Source organism: Simochromis diagramma, unplaced genomic scaffold (assembly GCF_900408965.1).
Source record: "Simochromis diagramma unplaced genomic scaffold, fSimDia1.1 OVJJ01000594.1, whole genome shotgun sequence".
NCBI classification, from domain to species: Eukaryota; Metazoa; Chordata; class Actinopteri; order Cichliformes; family Cichlidae; genus Simochromis; species Simochromis diagramma.
Genome location: NW_024387404.1, coordinates 68,495 through 82,588, shown reverse-complemented (window position 1 = coordinate 82,588; position 14,094 = coordinate 68,495). Strand labels below are relative to the sequence as shown.

General features: G+C 43.4%; 1 protein-coding gene across 2 annotated transcripts in view; it reads left to right on the top strand.

Moving 5' to 3' along the window:
* Positions 1–779: 779 nt before the first annotated feature.
* LOC120720737 (phospholipid transfer protein-like) overlaps positions 780–14,094 on the top strand; it is a 53,802-nt gene continuing 40,487 nt past the window's right edge. For both annotated transcript variants that reach the window (XM_040010506.1, XM_040010505.1), the window contains exons 1-4: positions 780–939; positions 7,838–7,937; positions 8,046–8,171; positions 11,481–11,636. In XM_040010506.1, the coding sequence (XP_039866440.1) occupies positions 831–939; positions 7,838–7,937; positions 8,046–8,171; positions 11,481–11,636 (491 nt within the window). In that variant the 5' untranslated portion in view covers positions 780–830. The remainder of the gene's footprint in view (positions 940–7,837; positions 7,938–8,045; positions 8,172–11,480; positions 11,637–14,094) is intronic.

Below are 14,094 nucleotides of genomic sequence, written 5' to 3'. Positions count from 1 at the left end.
ACAGCAAGATGTAGGCCGGTTAACATTAGCATAGCTTCCTGTCAGTCATTAACTTAGCTGAAACTCCCCACATGGATTTGGGAAACCAAATAGAAAAGAGTGTGGCTGCTGCTGAGCCATTTCTTGGTCCTCCACCAGCCAAAAAAACTCAAGTTCTGTGTGGAAGCATTTTACAGTCAGTGCTGCAGATAAAACCAAAGTGATATCTAATGTGTGCAAAAGTCAAATCAGCAGAGGCAGAGATATTAAAAGTCTGTCAACATCTGTTATGCATAATCACATGCACTTAAAGCATCTTCTCCTGGTACTGTCTGCCAACCCCCCTACATGCACTAATTCATCATCAAAGCCATGTTCTGCCCCTGCAAGTCAGTTTCGCTGTCTGTTCAGCGTCCTCCAACAAGGACGGGTGGTGGGGGGTTTATAATGTTCACAATGGTATTTTATTAGTTGTTGGTTTAACCATGGATGAGGCAATGGCTGTTATGTTATTTTCTTTTCAATGACGTTCCTTGTTACATGTTCATTGCTGGATTTATGGAAAAACATCAACTAATACTGCATATCCATAATTATTATAATGGATATAATTAAAGCATACTTACACTATCACGTTAATTACGAGTTTAATGCAAATAACAGGATTTTTATGCCTATTTTGAATTTTAATCGAATACAAATACGAATACTCCCCCCCCCCCAACAGTGGTAATATAGAGGTTTTAGGTTGTAATGTTGCTGCAAGAGGAGAAAATATCCAGTACAATTGTGTAACTTATATTGTTTGTATTTCTTTTTCCTTTTTTTGTGTTTCAGAATTTTGGCTCAGGATGACTCCCTGTGTATTTTCTCTTCTCTTTCTGTTCCTGATGTCCTCCACCGATGCTACTGATCCTACCGGCCTTCAACTGCGAATCACCAACAAATCTTTTGATGTTTGTAAGATCAAAACACCTCACTTTAGTTTTACAGAATGCCACGGAACATCCATTCATCTTTTTTACAAGTTGTATCTTTGCTAAAATGAATTTGTTTGTTAGTAAATTTATTTCAATCATGTAAATGTGATCAAGTGGTCAGAGGGGGTTGGATAAAAGCTATTAAAACAACAACAACACCTAGGTGAATTTCAGCCCCAGAAAATATAAAATCATTTGAGAATAGAATAAAATACACACAGTGCTGTACAAAAAGAAATGTGGAAAATGACCCACCACCTGAAGTCCCAGGGCCACTGGCAAGTCCTCTGCTCTTTGAAAATACACAACACATTAAAAAAAAAAGAATTAAAAAAAGGTCACAGCGTGACAGGCTCTATTCATTGATAAAAGGGATAAAAAAGTAACTTATATCTTTAATAAACACAAAGAAAAGAAAAGCACACACGCATCTACATACACACACACAATGCAGAATGGAAGACTTGCACTCCACAACTCAAACCCCAGCTTGTGTAGGCTCGACCGCAATTCAATTCAATTCAATTTTATTTGTATAGCGCCAAATCACAACAAAAGTCGGTGCAACTCCCCACAAACTGGGACCAGCCACCTGAAGTGATATAGGATTTCCGGCACCAGCACAGCACACGGGCGGAGGATCACTCTAGCCCAAATACAGAAGTGTGACTGCAAGTTATGATCCGGAATGAACTCAATAGAATCAGGCGAACCAAAAAAAGGTAAGCACAAATAAAAAACCAGGATGAGGAAAAAAAATGATGCTTTGGGATAAGACAAAATAAAACAAAAACACGACGAGACAAGGCAAAACAGCAGAGACAAGGCAAAACAAGACAAGAGACAAGACACCAGTTCCACCGAGGAGAAGCCCTGACACAGCAGCTGGGCAGGGGTTTCGATCCTCCAATTAAGGTCAAACAGATCGCCACGAAGAGGTTACGAAAACAAAAGATAAATGTACTAACCTCCTTTAGAGTACTTTAACCTCCTTTAATTGGGAGTACTAGTAAATATAATTTATAGCGGCTTACCCCAGGACCAGAGCTGCTATTCTGCGCTGCTGAAAATAATTGGAGCACCTCTCTCAGCGACGGCTGGAGTAGAAAACTCAAGTACTGAGTAACTGGTTGTAATGTCTGATTTATTTTTTACTTTTTTTAAAAAATAAATGCTATCAGACAAACAAAAAAAAGTATACAAATTGTAGTGTTTTCAAATAGAATATGTGTAAAACCATTAACAAATTAAGGCACAACAATTCTAATTTCCAGATTTCAGTTTTTCACAATATAAAGCTTTTTTTAAAAACTAATAACTACAGTGAATAATATAAATATATGAAAAGTGGAAACTATTTCCAGTGAAAAGATGTGCTGTGTACTTTATATTCAATTTTCTCCAAATGGCACAGCAGCCTCAAGCCTCATACAAGGCAGCTCACTTTACCATAAATTGTATGGGTGTGCATCAATTTCTGCATATTTAGCAAAAAAAGCGCCATTTCTTAACTCAGTAAGGTGATGGTTGAGCTTCAGCAGCAGTTTGCCCTCAAGGATCTTGCTGTGAAGCTTTAACTGTTCAGCAGTGAACAGGAGTCTCGCACAGTCTTTCACAAGCTCCAGATGCAAGAAGAGTTGTATTGATTTTGATTGACAGCTTCTTGATGTGAGGAGAGCTATGCAATAGATCAGACGCCGGCAACCCTTGGTACTCGTACCACAGCTGGCACGTGGAGGGTTAACTGATGGTACGACACACAGTGATTTAATCTGAAAAGGTGCATTAAAAAGTAAATATCTACTGCCAGGCCAACGGTGCACATCGCAAATAATCTGTGGCTAAAAGCCACTTCGCCTACCAGTGAGAGGGACGTTACTAGCTGGCAGTTTTTTCAAGCCATGTTGAAACATCCACATTCCAACACTTCAAATACTTCAGGTGCTGCCCGCTCAGCGCAACATCAGCACCACGGAAATTCAATTAAATTCAATTTAATTTTATTTATATAACGCCAAATCACAACAACAGTCACCTCAAGGCGCTTTATATTTTACAGTAGATCATACACTAATAGATACAGAGAAAAACCCAACAATCATATGACCCCCTATGAGCAAGCACTTTGGCGACAGTGCGAAGGAAAAACTCCCTTGTAACAGGAGGAAACCTCCAGCAGGTCCAAGCTCAGGGAGGCGCGGCCATCTGCTGCGACCGGTTGGGGTGGGAGAAGGAAGACAGGATAAAGACATGCTGTGGAAGAGAGACACAGATTAACAACAAGTATGATTCAGTGCAGAGAGGTCTATTAATACATAGTGAGTGAGAAAGGTGACTGGAAAGGAAAAACTCAATGCATCATGGGAATCCCCGGCAGCCTACGTCTATTGCAGCATAACTAAGGGAGGATTCAGGGTCACCTGATCCAGCCTTAACTATATGCTTTACCAAAAAGGGAAAGTTTTAAGCCTAATCTTAAAAGTAGAGATAGTGTCTGTCGAATCCAAACTGGAAGTTGGTTCCACAGAAGAGAAGCCTGAAAACTGAAAGCTCTTGTCATGGGCTGGGTCTGTGACCCAGCATTTTGAGTTCATGATATATTGTTTATTTCTTTTATTAGTATGGGGAAATGTTAAGTTCTTGTTTTATATTATTAGTTGAGGCTTCATGTTTTGCCATTTATTGTTTGGGTTTAGCTCATCTAGCTCCCGTAAAACCCCTAAGTGTCACGGCTGGGGCAGCAGTCGTGTTGTGGAATGAATGAGGACCCAAGATGCAGATGGCAGTGGAGATGCGAATGAGGATTTATTTACAGTGGAAAATAACCAAAGTCAGGACAGAACTAAACATAAACCTAGACTGGGGAAACTAATAACAAACCAAACCTGAAACCATAACTCACGGAAAAACATAAGGAAGTGACACCGGGGATGACGAGTAGAGAAAGGAGAGCAGGAATAAAGGACAGAGAGACACTGGGATTACCAAGAAACACAGACGACGCAACTGGGGACACAGGCAGACACACCCTATAAATACACAGAAGGTAATGAGGGAATGGCACACAGGAGGGGAGCACAGCTGAACCAAATTCACCAGACGAGACACAAACCTTCAAAGTAAAACAGGAAACACACAGACTGTTTTACAACACAAACACATGGACATGAACAGAGCACTGAGGACAGACACAGGTAGGACTTATAAAACTCTAAACCCCAGGTTCGACCCTAAACTAATACAAAATCAGAATAAACACAAAGCACAAAATGAAATCCAAGGAAACACAAAACGCTGGGTCAAAATGACCCAGGATCATGACACTAAGTGGTTCATCCTTAGTTCTGTTATTGGATCCCCTCATTTCCCCTTTCCCTGGGCTTTGGTCCCACCTTCCCTTGTTGTTTGGTCTGCCTCATCATGTTTTCCTGTTTATTTTTAAAGTCCAGTTTTCATGTCATTGGCTGTGTCCCAATTCAGGGTCTGCACGCTTGAAGTACGCATTTCAAGTGTGGTTACGTCACCGCCACGTGACGACGGCTGTCCCAATTCGAAGTGTACTTCAAATGCATACTCCAATTGCGCCGTCGATTTCCCCAAATATCAAGCGTGGTCCGGTGCATGCTTCGTGGTCCCATATATCCCACAATTCATAGCGCGGCGGTGGGTGTGGATAATTTTGCCGCAAAATACGGCAGACGGGAGCGGCTGAAGAGGTTTTTTTTTTTCTTCAAACTTTATTGAACTTACACAGCGAACAGTCAGTCATTCCAGTTCAGTTTGTACAGTAGACATACAAGGCAAATAAGAGTAACAATATACAGTACAATGAAATAAGAAGGATAAATAAATGAAGGATAAAAAAAAAGAAAAAAGGGGGGGGGGGAATGTGACAGACTTCATAACAACTTTGTATTTGAAAGTTGTGACAGCTCATTCGTTAAACATTTCTGAATGAATTTCAATCAATGATAAACCTTTTATATTGGAAGTTAATTTAAGAGAGTTCGAGTAATATTCAATTTCAATCAAAAACAAATTAAATGATGGGGTTGAGTCTTGAAATTGACATTTATGTATGTGGAATTTCCCTAATAAGATGGAGCGGCCGAAGAGTGAACTGTCAAAAGTACTGAATATGACGTAACTTATTTATGTGCGAATGTTTAATAATTAATAATAATAATAATAAGTCAGTCATATATCTACAAACACAACAAGCTGAAAGTCAGATATATATAAAAAAAAAAAAACACCCAGCATGCCCCTGTGGGCGGTTTATCCTTCAAGCTCGGGTCCTCTACCAGAGGCCTGGGAGCTTGAGGGTCCTGCACAGTATCTTAGCTGTTCCCAGGACTGCGCTCTTCTGGACAGAGATCTCCGATGTTATTCCCGGGATCTACTGGAGCCACTCGCCTAGCTTGGGAGTCACCGCACCTAGTGCTCCGATTACCACGGGGACCACCGTTACCTTCACCTTCCACATCCTCTCGAGCTCTTCTCTGAGCCCTTGGTATTTCTCCAGCTTCTCGTGTTCCTTCTTCCTGATATTGCTGTCATTCGGAACCGCTACATCGATCACTACGGCCGTCTTCTTCTGTTTGTCTACCACCACTATGTCCGGTTGGTTAGCCACCACCATTTTGTCCGTCTGTATCTGGAAGTCCCACAGGATCTTAGCTCGGTCATTCTCCATCACCCTTGGGGGCATCTCCCATTTTGACCTCGGGACTTCCAGGTTATACTCGGCACAGATGTTCCTGTACACTATGCCGGCCACTTGGTTATGGCGTTCCATGTATGCCTTGCCTGCTAGCATCTTGCACCCTGCTGTTATGTGCTGGATTGTCTCTGGGGCATCTTTACACAGCCTGCACCTGGGGTCTTGCCTGGTGTGATAGACCCCAGCCTCTATGGATCTTGTACTCAGAGCTTGTTCTTGTGCTGCCATGATTAGTGCCTCTGTGCTGTCTTTCAGTCCAGCTTTGTCCAGCCACTGGTATGATTTCTGGATATCAGCCACCTCCTCTATCTGCCGGTGGTATGTACCGTGCAGGGGCCCGCACTTCTCGTACTTATAGTACGCACCGTACGTAGTACGCGTAGTGCGTGTACTTCAAGCATGCAGACCCTGAATTGGGACACAGCTATTGTGTTCGAGTTTACATTTCAGAATCAGAATCTTTATTGTCATTGTCACAGGTACAACGAAATTAAGAATGGTCCCCGATCATTGCATCATCCCTAACAATATCAAAATAAAAATAAAACAATAAAATTCAATAAATAAAATAAACAGAATACTTAAAGTGCTAATAAGAAGTATCAGTAAACATTCACATACATTCCCACATACATGCTTCAGACCGCGCATAGATTAACACAAGAGTGGTGTGATGGACATTTTTTTTTGTAGTATTCAGATGTGTTATTCCAGTTGGATAAAGGTAGTGTTTGAGTCTATTTGTCCTTACACTGATTGCTCTGTAACGTCTGCCTAAGGGAGAGGGCAGCCAGTGATATTTTGGGCGGTGTTAATGATCCCTTGGAGTGCTTTCCTCTGAGCCCTTGTGCAGCTAGTGTACCAGATGCATATGCAGTGGGTTAGATAAATCATATCTGTTATTAACCTCTGTCTCTCTTCCACAGCATGTCTTTATCCTGCCTTCCTTCTCTCACCCCAACCGGTCGCAGCAGATGGCCGCCCCTCCCTGAGCCTGGTTCTGCCGGAGGTTTCTTCCTGTTAAAAGGGAGTTTTTTCCTTCCCACTGTTGCCAATGTGCTTGCTCATAGGGGGTCATATGATTGTTGGGTTTTTCTCTGTATCTATGAAGCACCTTGAGGCGACTTATGTTGTGATTTGGCGCTATATCATCATATTCATAAAATTGAATTGAATTTAATTGAGTACTTGGACGCGTGTGATGGAGCATTGTCCTGCATGAAAATCACGTTTTTCTTGAAGGATGCAGACTTCTTCCTGTACCACTGCTTGAAGAAGGTGTCTTCCAGAAACTGGCAGTAGGACTGGGAGTTGAGCTTGACTCCATCCTCAACCCGAAAAGGCCCCACAAGCTCATCTTTGATGATACCAGCCCAAACCAGTACTCCACCTCCACCTTGCTGGCGTCTGAGTCGGACTGGAGCTCTCTGCCCTTTACCAATCCAGCCACGGGCCCATCCATCTGGCCCATCAAGACTCACTCTCATTTCCTCAGTCCATAAAACCTTAGAAAAATCAGTCTTGAGATATTTCTTGGCCCAGTCTTGACGTTTCAGCTTGTGTGTCTTGTTCAGTGGTGGTCGTCTTTCAGCCTTTCTTACCTTGGCCATGTCTCTGAGTATTGCACACCTTGTGCTTTTGGGCACTCCAGTGATGTTGCAGCTCTGAAATATGGCCAAACTGGTGGCAAGTGGCATCTTGGCAGCTGCACGCTTGACTTTTCTCAGTTCATGGGCAGTTATTTTGCACCTTGGTTTTTCCACACGCTTCTTGCGACGCTGTTGACTATTTTGAATGAAACGCTTGATTGTTCGGTGATCACGCTTCAGAAGCTTTGCAATTTTGAGACTGCTGCATCCCTCTGCAAGATATCTCACTATTTTTGACTTTTCTGAGCCTGTCAAGTCCTTCTTTTGACCCGTTTTGCCAAAGGAAAGGACGTTGCCTAATAATTATGGACACCTGATATTCCTGTCATTAGACCATACCCCTTCTCATTACAGAGATGCACATCACCTAATATGCTTAATTGGTAGTAGGCTTTCGGGCCTATACAGCTTGGAGTAAGACAACATGCATGAAGAGGATGATGAGGACAAAATACTCATTTGCCTAATAATTCTGCACTCCCTGTATTTTGCTTATGTTTTTGCAGTAAAGGATGTCGGTCTGGGTTTTCTCAATGAACTGGTTAACAACACTTTTCCAGATTTCTCATATAACATGTGGAAGATATTTTATATTGAAGTGAAAAGGTATACTGGTTTTATTATTATTACCATTTATATTCTTATTAATAATAGGTTTCATATTCCTATATTTATTAGTTATCTTGTGTTACCTGTTACCTCTCTCCCTTTAAGGCTGACCATAACCAGTCTGGCAGTAGACCCACGTCACATGGCTCTTCATCTCCTTGAGAATTCTGGTCTCCAGTTTCAAATCGAGGGCCTGAACATCACAGGGGAATTGGAACGTGATATTATTGTGTGCGTAAAAAAAAAAAAAAAGGCTGCAAATGCTCCTAAAATACTCAGTGAAGGTTGTAGTGATTCAGAAAAAAGATGCGAAGCCTCAAGTGGCAACAGCCTGCCAATCCAAGCCAGACAAACCAATCTCTTGGCTTAAGTGTGTTGTGTTTAGTTTTCCTTCCCCTTTTCTCATTAGTTAGATTCAGTTCACATATCTTGTTTTCCCTAGCTGTGTTCCCTCTCCCTAAGTACCTTATGTGTGTATTTAAGCCTAAGGAAATCACATGATAGGGTGGGGTTAGATTTCACAATGAGCTCACCCAAAACCTTGACTGATTGTGACCTACACCCATTTTCACAACTTGGCTTGTGTGATTAGGTATAGGATCATTAGGGGGTCCAATGTCCCTCTTAGTGGGGCACTCCCACAGGGCTTAAATTTGGGACTCTCCACCATTTGAACTTAGAACTGAAGAAGCTTCTTGGATGAGAGGTGAAACGTCTTCAAGCAACTTTTCACATATATGGCATTTTCACGTATATGGCCTCATTGACTCTGCGCTGAAACCAGCGTTCCTCCCTGTCCAGGATCTGTACATCCTCATCATTGAAAGAGTGTCCACTGGCATATAGGTGTAACCCACATAGCAAACATGGTATGGCCCAGATCTGGCCCACACAATGTACTTACACATTGCCCACATACCGCAAAGAATGACAGCCCTTTGGTGGCCCAGATCTGGTTTGCCAGATGGGGCCCAAACATGGGCCAGCACAAATCCAGATGCAAACACACTGGTGGTCCTGTGCTGGCCCATGTGTGGACTACCTCTGGCAAACCTGATCTGGGCCACCAAAGGACGTCATTCTTTGCAGTGTGTGGACTATGTGTAAGTTCTGTGCAGCCACGGGCCAGTTGTAGACACACTGTTGGCCCTGCGCTGGCCCTGAACAGTTTTAGCTCTGGCCCCAGATGTCAGCCTAATGTGTACCTTAATCAAGCCATGTAATAACAACATGTAGCAGAACATGCAAAACAGTGCAAAAGTAACATGACAAAACTGTTCAGACAGTCAATGGACTGACTCTTATATAACGCGTTTCTAGTCTCCCGGATTACTCAGAGTGCTCTATACAACATGCCACATTCACCCAATCACACACTTTCTCTAAACTAAGTGCTTACACATTCACACACATGACATGCAGGCGGAGGATTCAGGGATCAAACCCCTAACCTTCCGATTAGTAGGTGACCTGCTCTACCTCCTGAGCTACAGCCACCCAGTGGCAAGGGTGATTAAACCATCACTATGTTTTGGATAAAGTGTACACTCACAAACCTGTCAAAACTGCATTTGAAATATTGGCTACCGTAGCAGTATAGTATTGCAACATGGCATTTGGTCTTCTAATAGAATACAATAGGAAAATAAGAACATAAATAGTGCCATCATTGCCAGACCTGGCCCACATATGGTTGACATACACCCTGCCATGACACCGATCAGTCAGAAGTGCCAGCTTGATGCCAGATCCGGGCTAGACCTGTCTTCTATGAGCCTGGGCCAAATAACCCAAACTACAATCGAGCCAGATATGCCATGCCATCGCATAAACAGTGGCATCCTTGCCAGACATGGCGCACATCTGGTTGACATACACTCTGCCATGACATCAGTCAGTCAGAAGTGCCAGCTTGATACCAGATCCGGGCCAGACCTCCTTGCTATGTGGGAAGTAGACTGCAGAGTCCTGGCCTGATGAGGTAGCTCTTCTGTGTTGTGCCATCCGTTTCACCAGAGGTTGTTTGGTTTCCCCAATGTACAAATCCTGACAAACCTCCTGGCAATCAACAGCATTCACTATGTTACTCTGTTTGTGTCGGGGGACCCGATCCTTGGGGTGGATCAATTTTTGGTGCAGTGTGTTTTGGGGTTTAAAAGCCACACAGACATGGTGTTTAGAAAAAAAGCATCTCAACTGTTCCGATACTCCTGACACATACGGGATCACTACAGGTTTTTGCTTAGGCAGCAGTTGTCCTCTCCTGGATCGGCTGGAGCTTTCTTTTGGTGCCTTCCCAGCTTTAACAAAAGTCCAACTGGGATAACCACATTTACTCAGGGCCTTCTTGATATGGGCCGGTTGATATGGTTGTTGATCAATGGTCACGAGAATTTGCATAATGATGATGGAACTGACCTCCTAGGCCATTGTTCCTTCAGTGGTGCTAGTTTCAGTCATTATGCGAATGCACTGTTTATAAGATTGGGGAAACCTGCAGTCAGCTGAAGCTGAACAAGTCACTTGGATGAGTGACGAAACGTTTCTCCCACTGAAAACGCTAGGTCAAGGTGAACAGAATCAACTTTTGGAGATTTACTTACCTGGATAACTGAGCATGCATCAAGACGTTATATAGAATCATTTACCCTACCATTGGCGATCAGGATAAATGATCACACGAAGATAGTTATCACTTGCTAAGTTAGCCCAGAGTTTCCCTACACATCCAACAGCATTGGACCATTGGACCAACAACAGTTTTCACGGATCATGTGACTTTTTCACAGAAAATTATCCCTATTAGTGCCACACCTATTCCAGACACTCAGAGCTTAAAATCTGGGGCTCTCCACAAATTGTGCTTAGAACTAAAGAAGCTTCTTGGATGAGAAGCGAAATGTCTTCAAGAAAACTTAAGAAGTCCAGATGTTTTTCTTTCCAAGCTACTTAGACTACGATGACCTAGATGACATAGAATGTTCACAGACAAGTCTCCCAGTAGGACAACGGACTCCCCAGGTGGAGCCCCCTCAAACACCCCACTCAGAGAATCCAAGAAGGCTGGGTATTCTGAACTGTCGTTTGGCGCATAAGTGCAGAGGTCAGGACCCGTTTCTGAACCAAAGGCTCAGGGACCAACTCTCTCGTCCATCTAGAGGAGGGGTGGGAAACTCCAGGCCTCAAGGGCCAGTGTACTGCAGGTTCTAGATTTCACCCTGGGTCATCACATTTGAATCAAATGATTAGTTCGTGACCAGGCCTCTGATTTACTTCAAGACACATTGAGGGGCTAATTTAGCCATTTAAATCAGCTGTGTTGGATCAAGGACACATCTAAAATCTGCTGGACAGCGGCCCTTGAGGCCTGGAGTTCCCCACCCCAAACTAGAGAAACCCCAACTTACAGGCAGCAAGCTGAAGGGATACTAGGATACTTTACCTACCTACAGCAAATCGTTAGAGTATAATGTTTACCTTCATCATGCAAAAATTCTCACAGTACTGAAACCTGTTGAATTGATGTGTTTTCTGTTGCAGTTTTGGAAAAGGAAGACAAAATTTCAAAATAGAAGGTGTGAACACTTCCATTGAAGTGAAACTGAGCCAAAATCTACATGGACACATGACCATTGAGATACCAAAGTGTGAACTGAAAGCTGATGATGTGGACCCACAGGTCAACAGCAATAACTGGTAAAACAAGTTATTGTACTGAGTCTATTGCTGGTTTTCTCTGCTGTTAGGGTGATGATGACTTTTATTATCAGTACTAAGTTTTATACATTGCCTGTTTATACATTGGTTTTCTTCCATTTAATGTATTCTATATAAATACACTATATGGAAGGATAGCTGTCATGGTCCTGGGCCATGTGGGCCCAGTATTCTTAGTTTTCATGTATTTTTGTATTTTGTTCTTTATTTAGGCCATGCTTCCTGGGTTGATCTGTTACGTTGTTCCTTATGTGTTTTCCCTTCGTGTCTCTCACCCCCTGTGTGCCCCTCTGTGTATTTATGAGCCCTCGTCTCTCTTTGTGTTTTATTCTATGTTTTCCCCAGCCCGTTATGTCTGCGTTCTCCCCGTGCTCTCTCCCCTCCTGTTTGAACCTCTGTGTACTTCCTGTTTTACTTTGCCCATCTCCCATCAGTGTTACGTTCACTCCTGCCGTGCCTTGTTATGATTATCAGTGTCACCTGTGTTCCCCGTGTGCATCCACTTCCCCTGATCATCCCTCATGTGTATTTAGTCTCTGTGTTTCATACAGTCTGTGTCGCGTCGTCTGTGTTTCCACCCTCTATGTTTCCATGCCCGGTCTATTATATTCTTAGTCATAGCTTTACCTTAGTTATTCCCAGTTTAGGTTTCTGTTTAGCCACGCTATCCCTGCTGTATTTGTATACCCTGTCATCAGCCACAATAAAAGGCTCGCTTTTGTTTAAAGTTCACTCCCGTCTGCTCACCTGTGTTCGCACCTGGGTCCACCATACACACCACCGCACGGTCTGTCACAGCGGACCGTGACAGATAGCATTACCTAATTTGTAAAAAAAGATAAGAACAGAGAGAGAGGAGAAAACAAATGAAAGTTTGGTAGTGCCAGTATGTTACCCTGCTTTAAATAAGCCTCCACTTGAGGTTTTCATCCTGAGATATAAAATGTATATATTAAAAAAAAAAGGTTCTGTTGCCTTCACTCTACATATCTTCTCAAGCTCTTCTCTGAGCCCTTAGTATTTCTCAGTCTTCTTGTATTCTTTCTTCCTGATGTTGCTGTCTCTCAGTATAGCTACATAGATCATTACAGTCGTCTTCCTCTGCTTGGAGGAAGGAGGTTTGTTAGCCATGACTAGTTTTTCTGTCTGTATATGGAATAACCACAGATATTCTTGTATACTATGCCGGCCATTTGTTCATGGCATTCCACGTATGACCTTCCTGCTAGCATCTTGCACCCTGCTGCTGAAATGTCTCAGGGGCACCTTTACACAGCCTGCACCTGGGCTCTTACCTGGTGTGATAGACCGCAGCCTCTATGGATCTTGCACTCAGAGTTTGTTCCTCTGCTGCCTTGATTAGTGCCTCTGTACTGTCTTTCAGTCCAGCTTTGTCCAGCCACTAGTAGGATTTCTGGATGTCAGCCACGTCCTCTATCTGCCAGTGTTACATACCGTGCAAGGCCCTATCTTTCCATGATGGTTCCTACTCTTTCTTGGGTTTCTGCTGCCTGAGGTATTCACTGAACACGTGGTCAGTTGGAGCCATCTTCCTGGATGTTTGTTGTCTCATTCTGGACTGTGGTATAGACACTCACTAGTCACTCACTAGTCCGAACGACATTCTGATGTCTTTGCTGTATATCCTGGTTGGAGCTTCCACGTGGTAGTATGTGGCAGATTATTGGCCGGTAGTTGGATGGGACCGGCCCCTTCTGGGGGTCCTTGAGGATCAGGACTGTCCAGCCTTCGGTTAGCCATTCTGGGTGTCTCTCGTCAACTAGCAGCTGGTTCATTTGTGCTGCCAGACGATCATAGAGTGCATTCAGCTTCTTCAGCCAGTAGGCGTGAACCATGTTAGGGCCTGGAGTTGTCTAACTCTTCACACTGGAGACCCTTTATTGGATGTCTGCCACTGTGATTGTTACTGGACCCTGGTCAGGGAGGCTGCTGTGGTCTGCCCTCAGATCCACTAGCCACTGAGCATTGTCATTATGGGTTATGTCCTTCTCCCATATGCTCTTCCAGTATTGTTCCGTCTTCAGCCTTGGTGGTGCTGTTCTCATATTGTTCCCCTGCCACTGAGAGTACACCTTGGATGGTTCTGTGGAGAACAGCTGGTTTATTCTTCTGCCTTCTATCTCTCTGGTATACCTCTTCAAGCGGCTGGCCAAGGCTGTGAGTCGTTGCTTGGCAGTCTCTAAGGCCTCAGGTATGGACAGTTTGCTATACTTCTTGTGCACCTTTGTCGCACCTTCTCCACCTTTCTCTGACAGTTGGCTAACCTCCCTCCATGCCACCTTGATCTTAGCTCCTTCTCCATGGAGGGTACTGCTCCTTGTGGCTGTTCAACTTGTAGACAAGCATCTCACTTATCACTGCTGCTGTAGTGTAGATTGTAGATCAGCTTGTTAGTCTTGGTAAACATGGCTGTAGC